This window comes from Saccopteryx leptura, chromosome 4 (assembly GCF_036850995.1).
Source record: "Saccopteryx leptura isolate mSacLep1 chromosome 4, mSacLep1_pri_phased_curated, whole genome shotgun sequence".
NCBI lineage: Eukaryota > Metazoa > Chordata > Mammalia > Chiroptera > Emballonuridae > Saccopteryx > Saccopteryx leptura.
Window position 1 is genome coordinate 115,225,504 of NC_089506.1, and position 25,572 is coordinate 115,251,075.

The 25,572-nt window shown below is 42.1% G+C and overlaps 1 protein-coding gene across 5 annotated transcripts in view; it reads right to left on the minus strand.

Annotated features, from left to right (window-relative positions):
• The window catches only part of DCLK1 (doublecortin like kinase 1), a 384,157-nt gene that overhangs the window by 28,893 nt on the left and 329,692 nt on the right, over positions 1–25,572 (minus strand). For all 5 annotated transcript variants that reach the window (XM_066381031.1, XM_066381032.1, XM_066381034.1 and 2 more), the window contains exons 12-15: positions 13,277–13,410; positions 11,450–11,527; positions 10,979–11,075; positions 7,242–7,322 (exon numbers count right to left, since the gene is read on the minus strand). In XM_066381031.1, the coding sequence (XP_066237128.1) occupies positions 7,242–7,322; positions 10,979–11,075; positions 11,450–11,527; positions 13,277–13,410 (390 nt within the window). The remainder of the gene's footprint in view (positions 1–7,241; positions 7,323–10,978; positions 11,076–11,449; positions 11,528–13,276; positions 13,411–25,572) is intronic.

The window sequence follows — 25,572 nt, forward strand, 5'->3', positions numbered from 1 at the left end:
ATTTAGTTAATTTACTGTCTTGCATCAATAAAATAAATAGGGCCATTAAAAACATACATTTATATAAATATATATATATATATCTATCACCATTATTCTGAATAGATTATGTGCCAAAAATGTGCTATGAATTTTCTAAACGTGACAAACCTGGAAGTATGTTACAAATAGTCATAAGTATTATTACCATACGTTCTGGTATGTGGTTTCTGGGAGCAGTTTCTTGTTTGACACAGGGCTGGTTGTGGTTTGAGGTTAGTGGTTTTTGATTTAGAAATTCCCATCCACCACTTGACAGAGCATTGCAACTGACAAGAACAAAATTAGCTTGCAAAATGGAAAATGAACTCTCGCAGCTGTCTTGTAGGAGACCTAGCCTCCTGGTCTCCATTTCTCCAGCGGATGCTGGGGAGAAGGAGTGGGGAGGGGTGTGGGGCTTGGACATGAAGTCACTCAGTGAAGTGAGTTTCCCTCTTTCCTCAGGGAAGCCATTCCAGGGGTCATGCTTCAGAAAATCCTCCTCCTGTGCGGAGTTGTGTTTTTGGATCATGGATCTGGTTTTCAGTCTATTTATTGCAGATTCTATTATTAATATTTGTAAATGTATGAGAGACATGGCTGTCTCAAGCATTTTGCCATGAGAATATTCCGGTTAGTTTTGAACAGTCCCAAGTGCCCTAGAGCGCTTTGGAATAGCAGCTCCATTCCTCAGCCCAATGTGCGGCCCCGCAACTCAAGCGAACCATCTCTAGCTGCATGGTGCCCAGGACTGAACTGACCTCCAGCTGGGCCCTAGGCATCCTCTGTGTCTGCAACTGACACTGCCCTTGGGGAGAAAATGTGAAGTAAATTAAGATCTACCTCGGAGAAAGGAGAGGATAAGGTGCCCAAATAGAAAGCAGAATCCCAAGCCATCACTCACAATTTAGAGATTCAGGTAAGTGGTTTTACTCATCCTCACAGCCTCATTGGGGTTCTCACTTTCTAACAAACTCTGCCGATGCCAGGACGTGATGTCCACGTGGTTTCACATGCGGAGATGATTTTTGTTAGTATGTAATATATATTTTTGTAGATTATCCAGTCTCTTGTTTTTCCTTTTTCCTCATCTTCATCATTCTTTTTGAATAGTTCAGCTTAGTACTATCTTTTCAAAGGAGTAGGCAAGTCAAGATCAAGGAGGTAAATTAAAACTGAAAGGCCAGGAAGGTGATAGGAAGTCTTGAATTGGCTAAATACACTGGACTTATTTAAACTGGTCCTTTCCACTAGGACAGAGATTCTCAGTCTTTTTCTTACATTGTAATCACCTGGGAACTTTTAAATGTTCCAAAGCTCAGAGGCTGCCGCAGGCCAGCTAATCAGGACCTCCAGGCACAGACCCAGGCATCAGACCTTGTGCTAGGGACTCCGCTGAGCATCACACTACAGATTTCGTTGAACCTCAGTTTCCTTATTAGTAAAGTTAGGAATATAATTGGAGATAAAACCTAGATTCATAGAGTTAACATATTGAGGTGAACCTTCATCCTAGAGTATCCGAAAACAGCATGGGATACGGTTGGTCAATGCTTTGAAAATAAAGCTGCAAAAATAGTAATATGTTTGAAATATGAGCATGGTGATTATTAAATCCTAATGGTAAATGCTAATTTAATTGACCCAACTTTCTCTCCAATCATAGAAATGTCCAGATATATTACTGCCTATTCCATTCTCATATTAGATGGCCCTAAATCACATCGTTCTCCACTAGGGGAGTAGAAAGGTAAATAAACTTAGCTAAGATGATTCCCGTTGGTATTTTGCAGCCTCATTAAAGGAAATTACTATGATACTGAAAACACAATAAAGCTGATGGTGTATCTCGTCTACGCTTGGAGCATATACACAGATCAGTTCCTTTGGAGGGGAAGAAGGGCTTTCCTCCCTAATCAAGCTTCTCATGTACCAACTTTGATGACAGTTTTCATTTTTTCCACACACAACAATGGATGACAGCCACTGCCTCTCTCAGACAGAAATATTTATCAAGTACCTATGGAGTACCAGTATTTGAGATGGTCCTCTCAGGCCTTTCAAAAATATAATGCTCTCTCCGTTCTCCCTAATCACCTGAGAGGTGGATTCTGTTATCTCCATCTCACAGATAGAGAAACAAGTTTTAAAAAGTGACCACCCTGGCCCTGGCTGGTTGGCTCAGTGATAAAGAATCATCTGGTGTGTGGATGTTCCAGGTTCGATTCTGGGTCAGGGCACACAGAAGAAGTGATCATCTGCTTCTCTACCCTCCCCCTCCCTTTCTCTCTCTCTCTCTCTCTCTCTCTCTCTCTCTCTCTACCACTTTCCCTCCTGCAGCTATGGCTTGATGGTTCCAGTGAGTTGGCCCTGGTGCTGAGGATGACTCCATTGCCTCCACCTCAGGTGCTAAAAATAGCTTGGTTGCTGAGCAATGGAGTAAGGCCCAGATGAGCAGAGCATCAGCCCCACAGGGGGCTAGCCAGATGGATCCCGGTTAGGGTATATGCAGGAGTCTGTCTCTCTATCTCCCTTCCTCTCACTTAATTAAAAAAAAAGTGACCAGCTCAAGGTGGCACAGATGGGTGAGCTGGAGCTGCTTCCAGAAGTCTACATCCTTCCCCCAGCCATATGGCTGCACTGATGCTTCCCTTGTCCATCTGGCTTGCTAGCACCACCCAATGACAGGTCTCGCTCATGACCCTTCCAATAATAGAACAGAGGTCCGGACACCAAGGAGCATGGTGGGTTTGCACCCAGAGTGCGTGAAAAATAAAAGGGCCTAGAGGCAGCTCTTGCAGTAAGGTTGGAACAGGTGACTTTTACCGACTAGACTTTCCAGTTGTATTGTCCTCACATTCTGTTTCTTTTCTTTCTTCTTTTTTTTAAGTGAGAGGAGGAGAGATAGACAGACTCCCACATGAGCCCTGACTGGGATCCATCAGGAAACCTCCACCTGGGGCCAATGCTCAGACCAACTGAGCTATCCTCAGCACCTGAGACTGACACTCAGACCAACTGAACCACTAGCTGTGGGAGGGGAAGACAGAGAGAAGGCAGAGAAGGAAAGGAAGAAAAGCAGATGGTCACTATTCATGTGTGCCTGGACCAGGGATGGAACCTGCATGCCAGGCTGATGCTCTATCCACTGAACCAACCCACCAGGGCCATCTCTGTTTCCTAAGAGACTGCCTTTCCAATTCCAAGTGCACTGGTAAAAAGGCCATTGTGTAAGCAACAGAGAAAATTAGGATAAGTGAGAGCACAGGAAGAGCTTTCTGATGACTTCCTTAGGGCTCATATACAATTCTTTTTTATTTTTCATTTAAAGTTGATGTTCACTATTATGTCATATAGTTGGTCTTACTCTCCCCCTTAGTTGGTCTTAGTTCCCTCTGCCCTGATCAGATGTAATTCAGTCTCCAAATGCAAAATGTCTTATTCAATGGACTTCCTGTTGAATTCCTAATTTATTTATTTTGATTGCTTTGTTGTTCATTGGTTGTACTTGGAGACCTCAATAAATGCTGCTAGTTATGAAAGCTTATATATGTATTTCATGTATTATTTTGGGACAGTTTGCTGATTTAGTTGCTACACAAATGTAACTTCAAAAATTAAGCAATCACTTTATACATTAATTTTTTAAAGTTTTTTTTTTCTAAAATCAATGTATTTTTTTCCCCTCAGAATTCCACAAAAGGTATTTTTAGTTGTAAGTCCCCTAGATAGAGTCCCTTAAATGTTCTCCTTGCTTTTAATGAATGAGTGGAGGGATCTGAGAGGGAAATCGGCGAGGACAGAAGTCCACGTTACAGAGGGGGCTGTAGGTCTGGCCATCAGCAGGGCAGGACCAGGTGAGAAATGTCCACAGAGCAGGTTGAGAGGCCGGAAGCTCCTGCTGAGATGTGTGCATGCTGCCCTAGCAATACAATGCTGCCCTTTGAAACACTGTTTCAAAGATAACAACCAGAAGTGTGTTTTTTCTTTACCCCCTTGAGTTGGGACATAGTGATGTAGGGTCATATGGTTTGAAATCACGTTAAGGAATTATGTGTTTTTAATAGGAGTCCAGCTCCCTCACACATATGGACAAATTTGCCACAAAGTTTCTATCTTACAGCCCATATCCATCTCCGCTGGAGCTGGCTTTACCTGACATCTTTCCCGGCTTCCTCCAGGGTGGAGCTCTGGCTTCTACTCCAGGAAGCCCTCCACAGCACCTTCCCACAAAGGCTGGGGGGGTAGCCCTTCCCCACTGCAGTGTGACTATCTGGTGTAAGAGAGCTCATGGAGGGTGGGCCTGTAGGCAGTAGTCCTCTGATGAAAATGTATTTAAAAATCTAGAATAAATCTATTAATCTCGTTCCTCTCTAGCTCTTTATAAGCTTACGAAGGCCACATTTCAAATTCAGGTTTCTGGTTTATTCTCTGAGGTCAAACTTTTAGTCTTTCTAAGGATTTTGACCATTTGTGGACTATGGACTTTAAAATAGCATGCATATCAATCAGAACCAACTGCTACCACCAAGAGAGCCTGTTTGTGCCTCTTCCACCTTGCACGTCAAAGGCAAAGGTGCCACGCATGGCCCAGGTAAGGTACTTTGGAAAGGTTGCCAACATGCATGAACAACCGTTATAACGATGACAATGTAATGGGAAGTCTTTTGCAATATTCACAATGCTCTCGTGGGCAGCAGAGGGAGGGCAGATGTAGAATGGTGCATTTAAAGCAAATGGGCTTGGAGTGTGGATACCTGGCTGCAAATTTTGGCTCAATTACAAACTTAGCTCCTTTGGACAAGTCACCCACCATAACCTCAGTCTCCTTGTCTGTACAGTGGGTACAATAGTACACACTCCACCTATCTTGTAAGGCTGATTACTAGCCTTACATGAGATGCTTCCCAACTCCCATTTCATCAAAAATGTTAACTTTTGTTGGTGCCCTGGGGTAGAGCAAAGGTTGTGAGGCCAGAGGTACCACTCTGACTCTGGCTGCCCTGCGTCACTACCCCAAAGGTGAGAGGATGACTATATCTACACAGCTGTATACCATTGGGGAGCTCTGTTATAGGATGAGTGTATCTACACAGCTGTATACCATTGGGGGAGCTCTGCTATAGGATGAGTATATCTACACAGCTGTATACCACTGAGGGAGCTCTGCTATAGGATGAATATATCTACACAGCTGTATACCATTGGGGGAACTCTGCTATAGGATGACTATATCTACACAGCTGTATACCATTGGGGGAGCTCTGCTATAGGATGAGTATATCTACACAGCTGTATACCACTGAGGGAGCTCTGCTATAGGATGACTATATCTACACAGCTGTATACCATTGGGGGAACTCTGCTATAGGATGAATGTATCTACACAGCTGTATAACACTGGGGGAGCTCTGCTATAGGATGAGTATATCTACACAGCTGTATACCATTGGGGAGCTCTGCTATAGAATGAATATATCTACACAGCTGTATACCATTGGGGGAGCTCTGCTATAGGATGAATATATCTACACAGCTGTATACCATTGGGGGAGCTCTGCTATAGGATGAATATATCTACACAGCTGTATACCATTGGGGAGCTCTGCTATAGGATGAATATATCTACACAGCTGTATACCATTGGGGGAGCTCTGCTATAGGATGAATATATCTACACAGCTGTATACCATTGGGGAGCTCTGTTATAGGATGAATGTATCTACACAGCTGTATACCATTGGGGGAGCTCTGCTATAGGATGAATATATCTACACAGCTGTATACCATTGGGGAGCTCTGTTATAGGATGAATATATCTACACAGCTGTATACCATTGGGGAGCTCTGTTATAGGATGAATGTATCTACACAGCTGTATACCATTGGGGAGCTCTGTTATAGGATGAGTATATCTACACAGCTGTATACCACTGGGGGAGCTCTGCTATATCAGAGTATTTAAAACAAGCCCTAGCTGTATACGTACCCATGCTCACAGTCGCACATATTCTCTGTCACACACTTATAAGCTCCCAGGGGAGTGTGAGGAACCAGGTGCAGCTGTGTGAAGTGCCAGAACCTAGTCCCATGGCCATCACATGGCGGACCAGGAACAAGATCCCAAAGTCATGTCACCTCAGATGTAGTCTGCCCAACCCTGTGTTTTCAATAGTACCTTACTCTCAAAAAATTAGTTAAGTTGGAAAATATTACTTATCCAATTGCCAAGGTGATAAAGTAGAACATTGTGTTGCTTTGACTTATAGACAAATCATTCAAAGTTGTAGGGAAGCTGGCAAAATTTATATCAACAATCTAACAATTTTGTACCTGTCCCTGTCTATGTCCATGTCCTTATTTCCATCTAAATCTATGTATATATCTTCTATTGTGGCAGTAAGAACCATTCAACCTGGTTAACGGACTTCCACTTATGTCTGTGGACAGTTCCGTTTAGGTTACAGTTGTCAGGAAGAATGTAACCAGTTAATGTATGTAAGGTACTTAACATAGTTCTGGGAAGACTCTAAGTTAGGCACACTAAAAGTATTAATTATTGTTACTATTCAAAACAAATCTCATCAACGAGTTACAGGGTTAAAAACTAATGACTCTGTTCTGCAAAGTTCCTTCATAGCTAAGGCAATATTCTTAGACCCTTGTACTCCTATAATGGCTGCAGCACCTGGGAGCTCTTAGAAATTCGGAGCATCCTGTCTCCTACATTAGAATCTGTATGTTAATGAGATCCACAGGCAGCTTTGTGAGCCGAGGTGAGTTAGAGACGTGTGGTACTGGAGGGCTCCAAGGCTTCTGCTTATGCAGAAACCCTTGGGTCACTTGTACTTTTAGCAGAAATGATGTAAAAGCAGGGCTAACTCAGAAAATCTGCTCCATGTCATTGATGTGTTCAGCCCTCATCTGGGCCGCAGCATGTAGGCTGTGAGGTTGGGGTAGTGGCTACGTGCTCTTCCCCAGGAGAAGGCAGTCTCTCTGAATTGGGATGACATGCTTTGTGCGAGGGACTGGGCGAGAGCACACATCAGCATGGGTGCATTGTGGCCCTTGTGCAACCTGTCCCTGGCTCGCATGTTTGAGGGGGAGTAATAAATACAAACACAACATTTTTTTAAAAAGGTGACATCATTAGGAAATGTGCAATTTTACAAAGGAACATTAGGAGTAAATATGAAATACAGAGAAAGGAAGAAGTCACTCACATTGACCCAGGGGTGCTCGAGGACCTGCACAGCCGAAAACCGCTGATCGACGTGGACCAACAGCATCATGGTGATGAGCTCCTGGAAAAGGGAAGAGTCGGCTCCGTCGGTCTGACTCTTAAGGTTGAAGTCTGAGTATTTGCAAGTGTAGAAGTTCTCTTTTAATTTGAAAAAGCTCTAAATCTTAAACATATCAATTTAATATAACCCACAGCTACTTAACACCTTTAAAAGTTAAAGGTAAGATAAATATTTGGAATTATATATACACATCTTGTATTTGATGGAAAAAATTAAGTGAAATTAATATTAAGATCAATTTTATAAAAATATTTTTAGTAGAAAAGAAACAAATACACAAGTTAAAGAATTAAAATTTCTCTTTTTTGTCCAGATTTTACACTTTAAAAACAGATTTCTAAATAGAAATCACATTATAAAAACACTTAAAATTTTCATTTTGGTAGATGAAAGTAAAAAATGTGGGTTTTTATCCGTCTTAACTTCAAGATGGCATATTTAAGTTGGAAGGATAGTCATAAGAAAACAGATATAGAACTGTCAACAGTGAGTTGGTAAAACAGAAACTATTCTTTAGTAGTCAAAGAATTCTAAAGAAATCTGTAAAAAATCGCTTCAAAAATTTCCTGATCAACCAACACAAATAAAATAGAACTACTAAGCGATAAATAATTTAATAGTTCTGAAAGTAATAAAACTTTCCCTCAAGCTCCACTTGATTTGGACCAGGAAAGCACAGCTTGGGTTTAAATGGTGAGTCTGTCACACATTGGTCAACGTTGAAGTAGAAGTCCCTCATAACAGAGTGGTTAGAGCTATGCTTTCTCATCCCTGATGTGATGAGAATGACTTATTTTTGCCCAAGTGAAGACCTACCTTCCCTTGCTAACTGGGGCCAGGATTGACCAAGGCAACTGCTATGTCTGATGCTCTTTGCCAGGGGCCATGGGGGCACAGGAGACAGTTCTATGTGGCAGTAACTGCCAGCTCTCATGTTTACAGAGCGCTGGCATGTTACGGAAAGAGTTGGGCAGGTTTCTGATGATCCTGCTCCCAGGTGAGATCCCCTTTGTGCCTCTCCTCTCCCCTTTCCCTCTCTCCTCCCCCCTTTGCGCCTCTCCTCTCCCCTTTCCCTCTCTCCTCCCCCCTTTGTGCCTCTCCTCTCCCCTTTCCCTCTCTCCTCTCCCCTTTGCGCCTCTCATCTCCCCTTTCCCTCTCTCCTCTCCCCTTTGCGCCTCTCCTCTCCCCTTTCCCTCTCTCCTCCCCCCTTCCTTTGCGCCTCTCCTCGGACACCTCTCCAAATGTCCCACATTGTCCTAGGTCCAGAGATAGATTCCTACACAGTTGAAGAATATGAGAGACTGAGGTTTAGTAGACATCATTTTCCATGGAAAGTGGACCAGCCTGAGAAGTCAGATTTTAGATTGAACTTATACTCGGGACACAGTAAAAGAAAAGTTATATACATTGAGGAATCAAAAGGAAATTACTGAGTATTAATTTTATATCCTGCCACCTTGTTGAATTCATTTATCAGGTCCAGTAGATTTCTGACTGAGACTTTAGGGTTTTCTATATTCAAGAATACTATGGGGCCATGAAAAAGGAGGAAATCTTACCTTTTACAACAACATGGACGGACATGGAATCTATTATGTTAAATGAAATAAGCCAGGCAGAGAAAGAATAATATCATATGACCTCACTCATTTGAGGAATCCAATGAACAATGTGAACTGAGGAATGGAATTGAGACAGAGGAGGGATCAAAGGGACCAGAGGAAAAGAGGACAGAGGGAAAGGGGGTGAGAGGATGGGATAAAACTAAAAAGAAGGGGGGAGGGCACTATGGGGAGGGGGGCAAGGGAGATGTTGAGGGGAATACGGGGGAGGGGGGATGCATTCGGGGCAACATTAGAATCTATGTAAACACAATAAATTAAAATCAATAAAAAAAGATATTTCTCAACATCAATTTTTCAAAAATTTAAGTCAATGATTAGAAACATAAGTTTAAAGAATTCTTTTTTATCTCAAGGTCTCCTAATGTTTCAGAGTAAGATATTTAGTGTTCTTAGAGGCTAATCTTTTGGTTTTAATGGAACAAAACCATATGCCCTGTTCTTCCCTTCCCTCTAAACCGTGGTTGTCTTTCAGGTTAAATCATAGCTTTCCTGTGATGCCTTTCTTAATAATTTCAATTTGATGAACTTTTTCATTCATTTATTTATGTATTCATTCAATATGTACTAAATATTAGTTTACGTACTGGTCACTGTATAGGCACTAATAATACAGTATTGAACAAAATACACAAAAATCCTTGTCCTGATGGAATTTGCCTTCCAGTGGGAAGAGTGAAAAAATAAATTACATAAATAAAGTGTATCCACCTATCTAGGACTATCTAGAAAGGTAGACAGATATAGAAAGGGGGTTAGATGGTATACCCATCTGGTTGGTATACCATCTGGTAAGATGGACATAAGGTTGTAAGTGCTATGGAGAAAAATAAGCAGACAAGGAAAATAAGATGAACCAGATAGGGTTTTAGAGCTGTAACTGAAAACAGGGTGGTCTGGCAAAGCTTCTCGGTGGAGATTAAGTCAAGACCTGAGAGCGAAACAAAAAGCTATGCAGAAATCTAAGGAGGGTTGAACCCTGGTGTGGCTAGAGTGTAGCAAGAAGTTGTAGCAATGAAAAGGGAATGTTATAGGGAGATGAAGCCAGAGAAGCAGAGGCACGTGAGACGTTGGGATGGTTATGACCAGGGGTCCCCAAACTGCGGCCCCCTGAGGCCACTTATCCGGCCCCCGCCGCACTTCCGGAAGGGGCACCTCTTTCATTGGTGGTCAGTGAGAGGAGCACATTGACCATCTCATTAGCCAAAAGCAGACCCACAGTTCCCATTGAAATACTGGTCAGTTTGTTGATTTAAATTTACTTGTTCTTTATTTTAAATATTGTATTTGTTCCCATTTTGTTTTTTTACTTTCAAATAAGATATGTGTAGTGTGCATAGGGATTTGTTCATAGTTTTTTTTATAGTCCAGCCCTCCAACGGTCTGAGGGACAGTGATCTGGCCCCCTGTGTAAAAAGTTTGGGGACCCCTGGTTATGACAGATGACTTGATTACCATGTATCTTAGAAAAACCTAGCAATTATAACTAAAATGTGTACAGAAATCACAGTTACAATATCATTTAGTCTCTTCATCCACAGTGAGTCAGAATCAATAAGACAATTCCATTAAGACACACAGGCTGGCCCTGGCCGGTTGGCTCAGTGGTAGAGCGTCAGCCTGGCGTGCAGAAGTCCCAGGTTCGATTCCCAGCCAGGCACACAGGAGAGGCGCCCATCTGCCTCTCCACCCCTCCCCCTCTCCTTCCTCTCTGTCTCTCTCTTCCCCTCCTGCAGCCAAGGCTCCACTGGAGCAAAGATGGCCCGGGCACTGGGGATGGCTCCTTGGCCTCTGCCCCAGGCGCTAGAGTGGCTCTGGTCGCAACAGAGTGACGCCCCAGAGGGGCAGAGCATGGCCCCCTGGTGGGCAGACCATCGCCCCCTGGTGGGTGTGCCGGGTGGATCCTGGTCGGGCGCATGCAGGAGTCTGTCTGACTGTCTCTCCCCATTTCCAGCTTCAGAAAAATACAAAAAAAAAAAAAAAAAAAAAAAAGACACACAGGGTATATGAAAGAGGAAGGTGCTAGACACTTACCTTTGCAGAATCAGAAACATTATCCCAGTATGGAGAAGGAAAGTCCACCTGCCCCATCAAAATCTGGTCGAAAAGCACCTCCTGGTCACCACCACTTCTGCTTAGACGAACACAAAAAGTAAGCGAAAAACAGGACTAAAATGTCACCTCAGGGCGCGTCACATCATTCTTAGACATCGGAGCCCTTGTTTTCCCCATAAATATATAAAACGAGTGTGTAAGCAATTCAAAATGTCAATATGGAACAGTTTTGATAAGTGAAGAAGGGATGAGGTTTTAAAATTATATGAAGAAGACATATGGAAGGCATGTAAATTAGCATGCGCAACATGAAAAAAAATTAATAGGCATTATAAGCAAAGTTCTTATTATTGTCTTTTTCTGCTACAGGCTCCTCGGTGGAAGAAGGCCGACCAGATCGTTCAGGGACTAGAGAAATGCTTCGATGGTGCTGAGTAAAAGGCTGCATACCCGCGGAATGGAGGGAAGCCGCACAGCAGGATGTACGTGATCACGCCCGCTGCCCAGATGTCCACCTTGAGTCCATAGCTGAAAAAGTAAGGGATGTCACAGCTAGCAAAGTCAGGCCAGGACAAATCATGGGGCATGGCAAAACAGGTGGCGCTCCTGTTCTAAACCGCAGACTGAACTGGACAAAAACAACAACAACAAAAACCCACCAACAAACACTACACTCAAACTTGCTGGCCAAATGCAATTCAAGGAGAGCAGTAGAAAAGAGACTGTAATAGGCACATGAATAGAAACCAAAGTGATGTCTGACTAGGCTCATGCCCACATATCAGCAAGTAAAGGCTTTCAGTAACAAGGTTTATTATAGTCATATCAATTTTAAGATGAGGATGGACCCTTGAGACTATCTAACTCCCTAATCTTAGAAATAATAATTGCATATAGGATATTTTTCCGATTTATTAAGTACTGTTTATACGTTATCTTATTGTTTTCTCAACAACTCTGTTTTACAAAGTAAATATGATTGCTTATTTTATAGCAGAGGAATTCGAGGTTCAGAAGGGTAAATAATTTTGCTCAAGACCATGGTCAGTGGCAGAGATGGGCTCCAGCCAAGGTCAAGAGCCCAACGAAGTCCTCTTTCTCTCCCACACCATTTACTCCCAGCAGGCCTCAAATACCAACAGTGGAAAAGGGAGCTATGCCCAAAGTAGCTCCCTGTGAGCAGGTAAGCAGGGTATAGAAGCGGTTTTCCAACTCACTCAAATTTGGTGAACAGAAAAGTCCTCCCTGCCTCCTGTCTCACTTCATGGACTTCCGTATTGCAATCCCCTTATCAGTCAGTTCTGTATTTCTGCCTTTCTGTCTATGGCAGAAGCAGAAAGCCTATCTCCAGCTGGTCACTGTGGGGACACCCTGGCCTAGACTATTAGCTGTGGTTTTGTGCTGCTGATAAGGAAGAAAAAGCAGGGCTGCATTCCCTCGCAGCCTCTCTCTCCCCAAACCCTTCTGTTTAACAGAGAACACTCCAGAACCCTGCCCACCAGGCTCGATGAGAAACAGGGCTCTCTATGGAAGGAGCCTTTCACTCACCCAGACCTGAGTTCACATGCTGACTTACTCTCATCTAGTCACGAGCTTACATGATATTCAATGATCAGAGTCCGAATGTATTCATCTGCCAATTGGAAACCATATCATTTACTGGAGAAGTCCGAATTAAGGAACGGAGCAAGGGCCTGGCATAGAGTAGGTCCTCAGTAAGTCTTAGCCCACCCGCCTTCCCTCTTCATCCTAGAGATTTTTGTTCTTCTTATCCCGCTGCTCACAGAAACCAGCAAATTCCCAGCGGCCTCGTGATGCCTAAAGGTATTTGTTCCTCAAAGATAATTACTGGTGCCAAGAGGGCCAGAACAGGAGCAGTATGAAGAAGAAGGCCATCTGAGTGAAACAACCACAGGAGATAGTAATCACTGCACACAGCAGTGCCTGCTTCTTTTTATCTCCAAAAGCGAGTTAATTACCATCACTATTTGTTTCTCTGCTCAGTCTGAATGTTTTTTTTGCTCTGGGGTTAATAACTGCTGTTCCACCTTTAACAAAGGCCAAATGGAAATCTTACACAAGATTGCAGTAATTGGCAACTTGATTGGGAAAACAGAGAACATAGCACCCACTTTAAAGTGTAAAAAAAAAAAAAGAGCGAAAGAGATCTGAGAGCTCATTGTGTCTGGATGGGCACAGAAGTGCCGTGTTCCGTTCTTGCAGCAAACTGGCTCTCCAGCAGCGTGGCATTTCAGTAAACACATGGGCAGCACTTACCCGGTCTCCGCGATGATTTCTGGAGCCACATAGGTTGGGGTGCCACAGACAGTGTACAGGGGGCCATCCACAATGGTGGCCAATCCAAAGTCACCCAGCTTCAGCGACTTGCTGCCATCTTGGTGTTCATACACCTAAAGTGGAAATAAAAAGTGGTTGGTCCCTTCCACCAAGAGCGCGGAAGCTCTTGCCTAAGGAAACGAGGGGCGTTGTGGTTTAAAGGTAGTGCATTCACCATCAAAACATCAAACAATTCTATCTAAGATTTCTGTATCATAGATTACAGAAGACTTAGAAACGTGATGAACAGCCAGCAAATGAGAATCTACTAAATAAATTGCAGTGCATTCATATACTGGCATTCTCCACACCCAGCAATATGGTGATGTCCATTTGCGCTTATTGGAATGAATTATTCTTGGAAGGGAGGACAGCAGATTTCAGATTTCAGGTTGGTTTGTACTAAGCATCCATTAAAGAAAAAAAATAATGCAGGAAGAAAAATGAGAGACCATAGTGTATCTGTCTCTGGGTAACAGATGATGGGAGTTCTTTTTCTTTTGCTTCTATGTGTCTGATGTTTCTACAATTAAAACTGATTTGCATAATATAATGGAATCTAGAAAGTCTCTAGTGTAGTATCTCCAATTTCTGAAAATTATTACCTTTTTATTTTAATATAAGAAGCCTTAAAATGCAATTCTTCAGTAATTGAACAGAAAATATCTACATGTATATTAAAATACGTTATTTTTTAAAAGAAGTACTTGAAAGAGATTAACATTTCATTTCACCTGTGGCAGTTTGGGAAGATTGATCAAGTGCAAAGTTAGCATTCTGTCCAAATTTCCTTATTAAAGGCAGTAAAAGCCTCCAGTCTTTCACCCAACAAGCTAAGGGAAAAGATGCCTGTGACCATAAGCAAGCATTTACATTGCTTTAGTTCCAAGGCAGGATCAAAACAAATGGGTTGGCTCTACAAAGTATCCCAAATAATTTCTATTATTTCAAAGAAAAGATCAAAGGGCCTTCAGAATGCAGATTCAGTGCCCTCCATTTGGAATCAGTAAGACAAAGAAAACAACAGTCAAAGGCTAGTATTCCTAGGAAAAACAGGAGATGCCTCAAAGAAATGGAGTATTTGATAGACATCAGAATAATTCTTTCAGTGAGTTGAGGCCTCCGTGTCTGTCTGGCACCATCCTGTGAACCATATGTCCTTGCTACCCCAGGGTGAACCCCTCACACAGCAAGGCACACCTCCACACACCAGGAGCACCACTACCATGCACGCACCATGTCTGCCTTCCTCGGGAGATGCAGATGAACTCCCTTCACTGCGACGTGAAGTGCAGATGTTTGGCCAGTGAAGCTGCAGTATCAGAGATAATGATCATTTGGATCTAACTGTTTTGGCAGACTCAGTCAGACCCTCCTCTCTGGAGAGACTGTCTTTTCTGGGTAAAAATATATCCTTCCACTTTTCCCCACACTCTCCCACGCGCAGCCCAGTCCTGTCCCTGAGCTGACCGTGGTCAAGTGCAGGCTGCCCTCACACAGCTGGATACCGCTTCGCCTGCACTCGGGTTGTTGGGGTGTGACCTTACGTCCTGTACAGATTTGGCTTTGACCAGTGATGGACGCTGTCCTCCCTACCTGACAAAGCAGCAGTGCAGCCCTGGGCAGCACAGACAAGCTTGAGTTACGAACTTGAAGGGTATCAGAGCCGCAAGGTGCGCCATCGACCCCAGCCCAAGTATTCTGTTCTCAGGCAAAAGAAATCCCTAAATATTAGTTTTTGCCTGTGAGACATTCTGGTCATCCAGATAACAAAAAATGTTTTTTGTGAAAAGATATATCTATCTAAGGTGGAAACAGCGAATAGATCACTAGGTTTATTTCCCAGAAGGAGACAAATTGTTGACTTCCTTAACTCCATTTTGTTACTGATAACCTTTCTAAAATGCACCATTCTGTGAACCATATGTAGGTTCTGTTAGGTCCAAATATTCATGGTGAATGTTTGAATGTTTTGAGAGATTGTGCAGATTTCAGTTTTCACAACTCTGTTTACTCAGAAATCTTGTGGGTTTTTTCTAAACATACTATCTATAATCACCTAACTTTACTCAAAAGTTGGACAAGAGCAGATGTTGGCAGATCCAGTAAGAAGTCACATATTAGTTCTGAATATGACCATGTAATTCTCTTCCATGAAGCAAGGTTTTATTTTTGAACAGCTACATTTTCATAGGCATTCTATCTCACATGTAGCCATATAAACAATAAAACTTGAAGTTTCAATAAGAAAAAAAGCATTGAAAAACTAATCAAAACTAAGAAAAATGAGGATTAGCTAAAAGTAACAATACTTCTGCAAAAAACCAATACAACTTAAATAAAATACCTAGAATCTATTATTTTGATGTTCTTTTTCTTCCCCTCTTTAATCACTTCTACAATGTCTCTGTTTTGTGCTTCGGCCTCTATATACTAGAACTTTCATGAACATAGAGAGGTTATGAAGAGTGTAGAGATAAAGGCCTAGCCCATGTAATTGAAAACATTTGTGGACACCAGTACATTAGAAATGCTTCAGTAACAATGTGTTTGCAGGTGAATAAACGTCCAAGCCTCTCCTTTGGAATTCTGTTGAACTTACTGACTGTGAGGCAGGCCAGGAAACAAGGTTGCTTTGGACTTTTCTCTGTCAACACTTTGAGAGAAGGGTACAGAAGACTACATCCAGGTTCCCTCTCCTCCAATGGGACGGTGCCTCTCCTAAGCAGCGTTAGGAGCCCAGCTTGCAACCAGGACTCCCCATCCATGCCCGTCTCACCCTGAGCTCTTCCCAAGCCAATTACACAGGGGCGTGACTGAGGCCATTTAAAAATGTAATTAAAACTCTGTTAAAGCCACAGGTTGCAAAATATATCTGTTTCAAACACACACACACACACACACACACACACACACACACACACACACACACACATCTCTAGAAAGTATTTTCCCCAAATGAAGCTATACATTTACTTGGAACTAAGTGTTTAATTAAAAGTTAGGGTTCAAAAAAGCTTCTCACAAATTCACATTTGAAATGCTGAGCCCTTGGCATCTCCCACTCTCTGGACTCGATACCGACTCTGTTCTCCTGCAACCCCTCACCCCGACCATCTTCCGGAAAGGACAGCAACAGGCTGCCAGAATGGGCCAGATGGCAGCTCCTGCAAGTGGGCTTCCGGTCTAAGAACTTTTTTGCTCTATATGTTAAAGATTTCATAAAACACAACCCACACGTGAGGTGGGAGTACATTAATTGTCAATCAAAGAGTGTTCACACCAGATAATAATTTAATGTTCATCCCAGGCCCTTTAAATACTATCGATGTTCTCTCACAGTTTAAACACCAAGGGGCTATTAAAGAGATGAGAATTAGTGCAAATTACCCAGTATGTAGTGCTTTCACTGTTTTAACTAAGCAATAAAACTGTGTAATTGTACAACACTAATTGAATGCAGCTACACATAATTGTGGGCTGCCATATGCGCCCTATTACCATAAAGACTGTCAGTATTTTGTAAGCTACTCTATGATCATTGCAGATGGCTACAGTCAGAGAAGTTGTTCTCCAGGGTTTATTATATGGCTATAAAGACATCCCGTGAATTGACAGACTAAATGTGTTAAATGGCAACAATTATGAAAAAGGTTCCAATTAAAAGCTGAAGGCATGTTCTATCTACCAAGATTAGATACAGTGAAAGATCAGGTATGATGATTTTTGGCACACTGGTGTTTCACACGGGATTTTTCTTTTTTAAAGTAGAGTTTTACTTGTGTTTCTTTTTTCATTTATTTGGGGTTTTGCAGTAGTTGTAACTTGCTGAACAGTAGCCATTTTGGGCATATGTCTAATTTCCCATGGATTAGAAACTGACACCATTTAGAAAAGTTATTTGAAAAAATAAAAGAGTTGATATAAGTCATCAAATGCCGCCAGTGGTCATAAAATAATATGAAAGCTCACAGATAACCCGAACCGTCAGATGGTTTCTGTAATTCCCATAATAGAAAACTAAAAGATGACTAATATAACAGATGTGTTGAAACTAACATAATTCTCAATGTTTCTGTGAATTCAAGGATAACCCTGTTGAAACGCTGGCTAATGAATCATTAGTAGCCAGTAAACTATTTTTCACAGAGGAGATCAATAGGTACTAAAAATTATTTCACCAAATAAAACTGAACAAAAGTGGCATAAAATCAACAAAGCCATGAAAAAACTCAATTTACTTCTTAACAAATATGGTAGTCCTTTAAAAAGACATTGATTTTTCTCCTGCCATAGTATATGACCTTTATGATTCTTTCTAAGAAAAATGAATTAAATCTTTAATCTTTAAGAAGTAAAATGTAACACTATCTATCCAGGGAATTATTCTGCAAAATGTACTTTATGGCTCACATACCTTAGAATTAAACCTCCTGGAAAAAAAATGAATTAAAAAAAATTAAACATGTAAAATCTTTATGAAACCAAAAGCTAAATGAAATAATAAAAAATAATAAAAGTTTTATAGAAGTCAGAAAGAAGAAAGGCAGAAGAGGTGTAACAATATTAGAGGGAAAAAAGTTTTAAGTGTTTCAGATTATTACACTAGAGCTATCTGGGAAGACTGAGAAGTGAATGGAAACTGCAGGAAACCTGATTCTCATCCTCCCCTGAAAATAGTCATGCAACTATCTAAAAAGGAGTTCTCTGCAGCTGCCGTGAGGTACAGAAACCATGCACATTCCGGATTCTGTTAGCAATTGTATAATCCCAGGCCTTTGTTAAAGGGTGGAAGGTCAATGTCACTGCCATTTTAAAACATTTTTATCACATTTTTGTCATACAAGTAATATCCAATACAGCATTGTGGGAAATGGCAAATGCCAGAGAATTACAGAGAAAAGAAATTAAACTCGCCCATATTCTTGACACCTGGAAACCACCATTGTTAACATTTTGAAGTGTGGACTTCCAGAGCTTTCTTTCTCTCTCGATTTCTGCTTTTTTTCTTTCTCCAGTGGATAATATATCCTGAAGTTTTCCTAAGTGAACAAGCAAATGTCTACATCATGATTTTTTGTGGCTGCTGGACACTCCATTGTATGGATGCACCCTACAACAATCCCAATAACTACTGCCACTGCTATTTATTGAATATCTGGGATATGCCAGCCATCCTGTGGAGAGCTTCACTCATTATCCCATTTGATCTTCATAGGAGCCCTACTAAGTAATCTTACTGATATTTTGCAGATGAAACTATTAAGACTCAGAGATAACTTGTCTAATCTTAGACAGCTAACAAGTGTCAGAGACAGAACTTAAGCGCCGGTACATCTGAGTCCCATGATTCTCACTGGTATGCATGTCCTCCTGTCTCCCTATCATGCCTTTACTTTGCTGATCACTGCCCTAAAGTAAGTTGTTTCTATATACATTTTTTTCATACAAAAACACTGGGATAGACAAATACATATATTACATATACAGAGTGTCTGTAAAGTCATGGTGCACTTTTGACCGGTCACAGGAAAGCAACAAAAGACGATAGAAATGTGAAATCTGCACCAAATAAAAGGAAAACCCTCCCAGTCTCTGTAGGATGATGTGGCAGCGTGTGCGCATGCGCAGATGATGACGTAACACCGTGTATACATGGAGCAGCCCATGGCTGTTCAGTGTGTTCTGTGGCTCGCTAAATTCGAATTCGTGGCCAAAGTGCAACGTGAATATCGGCGCGTTTATAACAAAGCGCCACCACATAGGAATAACATTACTCGATGGGATAAGCAGTTGAAGGAAACCGGCAGTTTGGTGGAGAAACCCCGTTCTGGTAGGCCATCAGTCAGTGACGAGTCTGTAGAGGCTGTACGGGCTAGCTACCTAAGGAGCCCTAAAAAATCTGTGCGTGAGCCCACATCGAACTGCACTGAATAGGTATGAAACTGGGAGAGTTTTCCTTTTAGTTTTTTTTATTATTGCAGATGAAACTATTAAGACTCAGAGATAACTTGCCTAATCTTAGACAGCTAAGTGTCAGAGACAGAACTTAAGCGCCGGTACATCTGAGTCCCATGATCCTCACTGGTATGCATGTCCTCCTGTCTCCCTATCATGCCTTTACTTTGCTGCTACAGGAAGCACTACATTGTGCTTCCTGTCCTCTCCCTGATGGAATCACAGGGCCTTGGAAAAGGACCCTCAGTATGTTGAGTACAGTACTTGACAAATAATTATTAAGAATTTGGGGAAAATATTGTTTTTATTCTTTATTCCCTCAACTTTTAACCACATTTAGATAGCAGAAGTGTTTTTTTCCCAAAACATCTATGAAAAACAATCATTCAGTTTCTGCTTTGACATTTTCAATGACTATAAGCTACCTGTAATAAAGGCCACTCAGTATTCAAACAGGTGTACTTGTTAGAAGTTTTTTCTTATGTCAACCTCAAATCTCTTGCCCATGAATGTCTTCTCTTTGGTTTGAGGTCAGTGCTCTCTGATATAGCACAAAAAAATGTTCCCACCTTCCATTTGGCAGTCATTCGTGTATTTTTTTTTAACTTACTGATTTTAGAGAGGAAGAGAAAAAGAGAGAGAGAGAAACATCAATTTGTTGTTTCACTTATTTATGCATTCATTGGTTACTTCTTCTATGTTCCCTGGCTGGGGATGGAACCTGCAACCCTGGCATTTAAGGATGACGCTCTAACCAACTGAGCTACCTAGTCAGGGCCCAGCCTTTCATGTATTTGATGAGTGACATCATACTCTACATTCTCCATATCTTTTCTGGGGTTACTTTCAGGCCATTCATGTGGTGTGTTCAGGTCATCACCATCAGGGTAATGTGGTGTGAGCAGGCAAGGGAATCCTGAAGACAACACTCTGTTAGTGAAAGGAGTTTAAGGGCACTTTAGTGGTCATGTCACACTGAGACTCACACTGAACTTATTATGTTCAATGACTAGCCTTTGACCTGGTCAGGCCAAGTTTGCTTCCTACTGCTTTTCCGCCATGATCATTAAAATAACTACACCTATGCTACTTAGTCCACATGGATATATGGTTATTTCTTGTTGAATTCCATCTTACTAATTTTGGACCTTTATAGAGCTATAACATTTTTGGACCTCAATTCTGTCGTTCGATATAATACACCTTCACTTCAGCTCACTGGTAATGCACTACGGCAGGGCTAGTGACAGGCTCCTGACGATCCTTGGGTGATTCCCAACTCATTAATCAACTCTGCTGGCTCAAGTTCACAGTATAGTGTACTCACTACAAATGTACTCAGTGTTTTTGCATATGGCCTCTAGATACACTTTGTGGCACCTGCCTTGTCTACAAGAGTAGTTGGCTAGCTTACCACAAAGTGGGTTGATTTGGGGATTCATGCAGAAGGAAATTTGCTGTTTTGTGAGTTCAGTGTTGGCTTGAACTGGAAAGTACAAAGAGCTATAGCAAAACCTATGATCACTACTCAGGGAAAAAGGGATACAGTCCATCCAGTAAAAATAAGGATCACAAGTCCTGCAGGCTGTTTTTGACAGGCAGTGAGGAGCAGGCATGGAATTTTAAATAAAAATTTCTGACCGAGAGAGAGATGGTTTCTGAACATAAACTTAGAGTTCAAGAAAATTACTGTGTTTATTTCTGGAATCTCATAAAAACTAGTGATGTAAGTTGTATTTTTGCCAGTGAAGACTTTAGTTTTCCTAAGAAAGTGGTATCAGCATTAACATTTTTAAAAGACCCCTTCGCCCCCCAACTCCCTGGCAAAAGAATACAGGCTGCTCTGATGACTCTTGCTACCAAGACTACAAGCTCGCCATCTAGTGGTGACTCGTGTAAACTGAAGGCAGTTGATCTTGGTAAGACCTTTATTTGTTTGTTTGTTTTTTATTGTTTTTTGTTTTGAAAAAAGCAAAAGGTTCCTTTTAGTCATAAACCACCATTGCATCTGGGCACATGTGCTCACACAGACACACACACCCCATGGTCCTATACATAAGTGTGGCTGGGGAAATACCATTCTTTCCCTGCCCACTCTGTGAGGTTTGGACTGAGGCCAATGCGAGGCCAAAGCGAGTAAGGTGAGTCAAGAAATAACTTGGACATGTTATGTCCTCTATTCTGTGAAAAAGTATCATTGATTCACTCTCTTTCCTAATTTCATTCACTCTCTCATCCACCTGTCACTCATCCATACGATTATCAAGCACCAGGCCTCACAAAGTAAAACGAACCACATAAAATCTTTGGCATAATTAACTGGCAGAAAAACAACACCACCACAAACAAACAAAAAACTTAGTACTGATACAATAATAAAATTGTAAAAGATATTACTATCACATCAGTTCCCAATTTTCACCTAAAATGTGGCTGGAAGCATCACTGCAAATGGAATCATAGATTCTCACTAAAATGCTTTGACCTGGCCAAATACTTAGACTTGAACAAATCATTCATATGATTACAATGGATTCTTAAGACCAAGCTACAACATTTTTATATTGTTCTACAGGAATTAAAAATAAAAAATTCTTAAATTCTGTAAATACAACAAAAAAATGAAAGCTATAGCTGAATTAAGATTTATAAATAATACTTTGCTAGTTATAACAAGCACTTAGCTAGTCTAAAAATTTAGAAGTTTCTCTGAGGTCTCTTAATAAAACAGCAATGCAAAGTGTGCAGTGAAGACTTGTTATTGATTTGGTAATTTTTCCTGTAATAAAAAATGGGTTTAAAATCTTTACATTAAATTTATTGTAGCATTTTTCAAAAATACTCTTTAGCTCTATATTTTGCCACAATATAGCAAATCCACACCTGGTGAATAGTAAAATTTTAAAAACAATGTCAAAAAAGATTAAAAAACTAAATCTTACAATATATAATTTTATTGTTATAGTTTTTATTTTTAGGGATAATTTATTTTTATGACAAATAAAAAGAGGATGAAAAGGAGGGGAACTGCCCTGGCCAGTTGGCTCAGTGGTAGAGCGTCGGCCTGGTGTGCAGGAGTCCTGGGTTTGATTTCCGGCCAGGGCACACAGGAGAAGCGCCCATCTGCTTCTCCACCCCTCCCCCTCTCCTTCCTCTCTGTCTCTCTCTTCCCCTCCCTCAGCCAAGGCTCCATTGGAGCAAAGTTGGCCCGGGCACTGAGGATGGCTCTGTGGCCTCTGCCTCAGGCACTAGAATGGCTCTGGTCACAACAGAGCGACGCCCCAGATGGGCAGAGCATCACCCCCTGGTGGGCATGCCGGGTGGATCCCGGTCAGGCGCATGCGGGAGTCTGTCTGACTGCCTCCCGGTTTCCAACTTCAGAAAAATATATATTAAAACAAAAAGGGGGGGAACTGATGGTTACGTGTTATTTCTTTATCTTCATAAAATCCCCTTGAAGAAGGCTCAAAGGATTGAAGAAACTTGTTTAAGGTCATACAACTAGCCCGAGGAAGAGTAAGGCATTTGGTTTTGATCTTTTATCCATCTGACTGTTAATCCTGAGTACATGAATGTGTGTGTCCCACGAGAGTTCTCTCCTTTCTAAATAAAGGTCAGCAGAATGTGAAATTAACAGGTCTCGAGGGCAATGAGTGATGTCATCCTAATTTTTCAAAACTTATTCTGTACCTCTACCCATTTTATCACATAGATTTGTTACTGCAAGCCCACCAACCCTTAACACTCTCCTGTGGTTAGCAATGACCATACTGGAGAAGCAGAATGACTTTAGTTTCTCATATATATATATTCTCATACACATATATTTTAAACCTAGATTATATAAATGACTACAATGGTGTGTGTGTGTGTGTGTGTACATGTACACATATATATTTCACATTCTTTTTTTTTTTTTTTTTTTTTTTTCATTTTTCTGAAGCTGGAAACAGGGAGAGACAGTCAGACAGACTCCCGCATGCGCCCGACCGGGATCCACCCGGCACGCCCACCATGGGGCGGCGCTCTGCCCACCAGGGGGCGATGCTCTGCCCATCCTGGGCGTCGCCATGTTGCGACCAGAGCCACTCTAGCGCCTGGGGCAGAGGCCGAGGAGCCATCCCCAGCGCCCGGGCCATCTTTGCTCCAATGGAGCCTTGGCTGCGGGAGGGGAAGAGAGAGACAGAGAGGAAAGCGCGGCGGAGGGGTGGAGAAGCAAATGGGCGCTTCTCCTGTGTGCCCTGGCCGGGAATCGAACCCGGGTCCTCCGCACGCTAGGCCGACGCTCTACCGCTGAGCCAACCGGCCAGGGCATATATTTCACATTCTTAATTTAGAAAAGAGAAAAGAAGAGAATCTTTTTCTTTTTGAGTAATTTAAAATATGTTCGTATGAGCATCATACTTCACACGTACCCTCTAAATTGTAATTTTAGTAAAAGAACACTGCAATCACTCATGGCATTTACAGAAATAGATAACGCTCAGGTGAGCAAAACTGACTTGCAAAAGGGAGGAAGGAAATCGAAACTTATTTTCAATCACTGACTTTTCTTGGTGCGTAGACAAGTTTTCAAACAAAGGCCCGGTTGTAAGTCTGTTTCCCTGAGCCCATCCCACGTAATTCAGGAATGATGAATGCAGAGGAAGAGCGTCTCTGCAGTTTACGGAGACCGCTACATGGAGGGAATGTTTAGGCTACGGCAGCCATGTGGAATTGGGGCTGCAATTAAGTCAGAATGCCATCATTTGACCTCAGCTGTCTTCATTAGCCAGTAGCTACAGAGTAACTCACATAATTGCAATTAACTAATTGCTTGTGTATTTATTTCTTGAATGCCTATTTTTCCTACTTGGATGTCACCTCTGTGAAGGTGTATGTCCCTCTTCCCTGGCACAGTACCTAGGCATACACCCTGCTATAAACCACTCTGTCTATTTCTAGCTTTATGTAGTCCAGCAGTTAAAGCTGGGGCTCTGGAGTGGGGCAGAGCTAGGCTGAGACCTTGGCTCTTCTGCCTATGAGTTGTTAACAGCCTTGGGTAGGTCTTTAAACTCCTAGGCCCTCAGCTTCCTTACCTATGAAATGGGACAGTAATAGAACTTACCCCCTACGGTTCTTGTGAGAATTCAATGAAATAAGCACAAAGCCCCTTAGCTCGAGGTGCACACACAGAGGTTCTTGGCTGCAGCAGACCTTATCAGCCTTCGCTGTGTATCCAGTGTTGGGCTGCTCATCTGCTTTTAAACTGTTGCTAGGCGACATGTGGGCCATCTGCGGCAGTCATGCCTGCACCCTGTCACCAGTCACCAGGTTCTGGTTTGCTAGGGCTGCAAGGAGGCTTAGAAATTTGCATTTTTAACAGGCATCTGGGAGTAATTCTGATGTAGTGGGGGGGGGTGTGTGTGTGTGTGTGTCTTTAGACCACCCTTGGAGAACTAGTGTTTTAGAAAGAGAACCCTCAGTTCCCAAAGAGAAGAGATGGACAAACGAACAGTGTCACATAACCCATGACTCTCAGGGTTGGATAATGCAGGAAAGGAAGAAATACTATCTTGGGGTGGGGGTGGGAGGTAGAAATTGACCTGATTCATTAAAATTCCAGCCTGAATAGCTAGCAAAATTTGTTCCTCCCCTATTCGACAGGGACAGCTCTCCGACGCCCAGTCTGCCTCCTCAATCCTTTCCAATTCCTCCCCTTAACAGCAGACTCCGAAAAGTGATTGCTTGCTTGTGTGGGGCTCTCTCCATGTGCCTGCAGAGATGGGGGTTTCACAAAAAGGCAAACCAATCATTGTAAGGGGAAAGGAAGTCAGACGGCCCTGATTTGTAAAATCAGTCTTCATGGTGATTACTTTTATGCGGAAGGGCTGGTCTTTAAAAACTCACTATGATTTATTCTCCTAGCTTTTAGACCATGCATTGGGACGTACATTTGGGAGACTAAGAGAAACTCAAAAAGGGCTTCTTTTTTTATTTTTTAAGTAAAAATTTCTAACATGAAGGGGCTGTAGACAAATACACGTGTGAATGCTCCCGTGACTATCCGGCCTGGCTGCGATGTCCGCCCAGCCCGGCGCTCCCTCAGCTCTGCCCCACCTTTCTGGTTCGCATTTGCTAATAAGGCGAGTTCTTCCTGGCACAGGAATCCTTATAGATTAACATAAAATCCTAGTTTCCTGCTAGTTACTGAAGGCCAGCTGAACACTAGCCTTTCTTTTTGTTAAAGAAAGAAAAGGAGAAAAGAAAGATGCTGGTATTCCCTCGGGAGCGTCTGG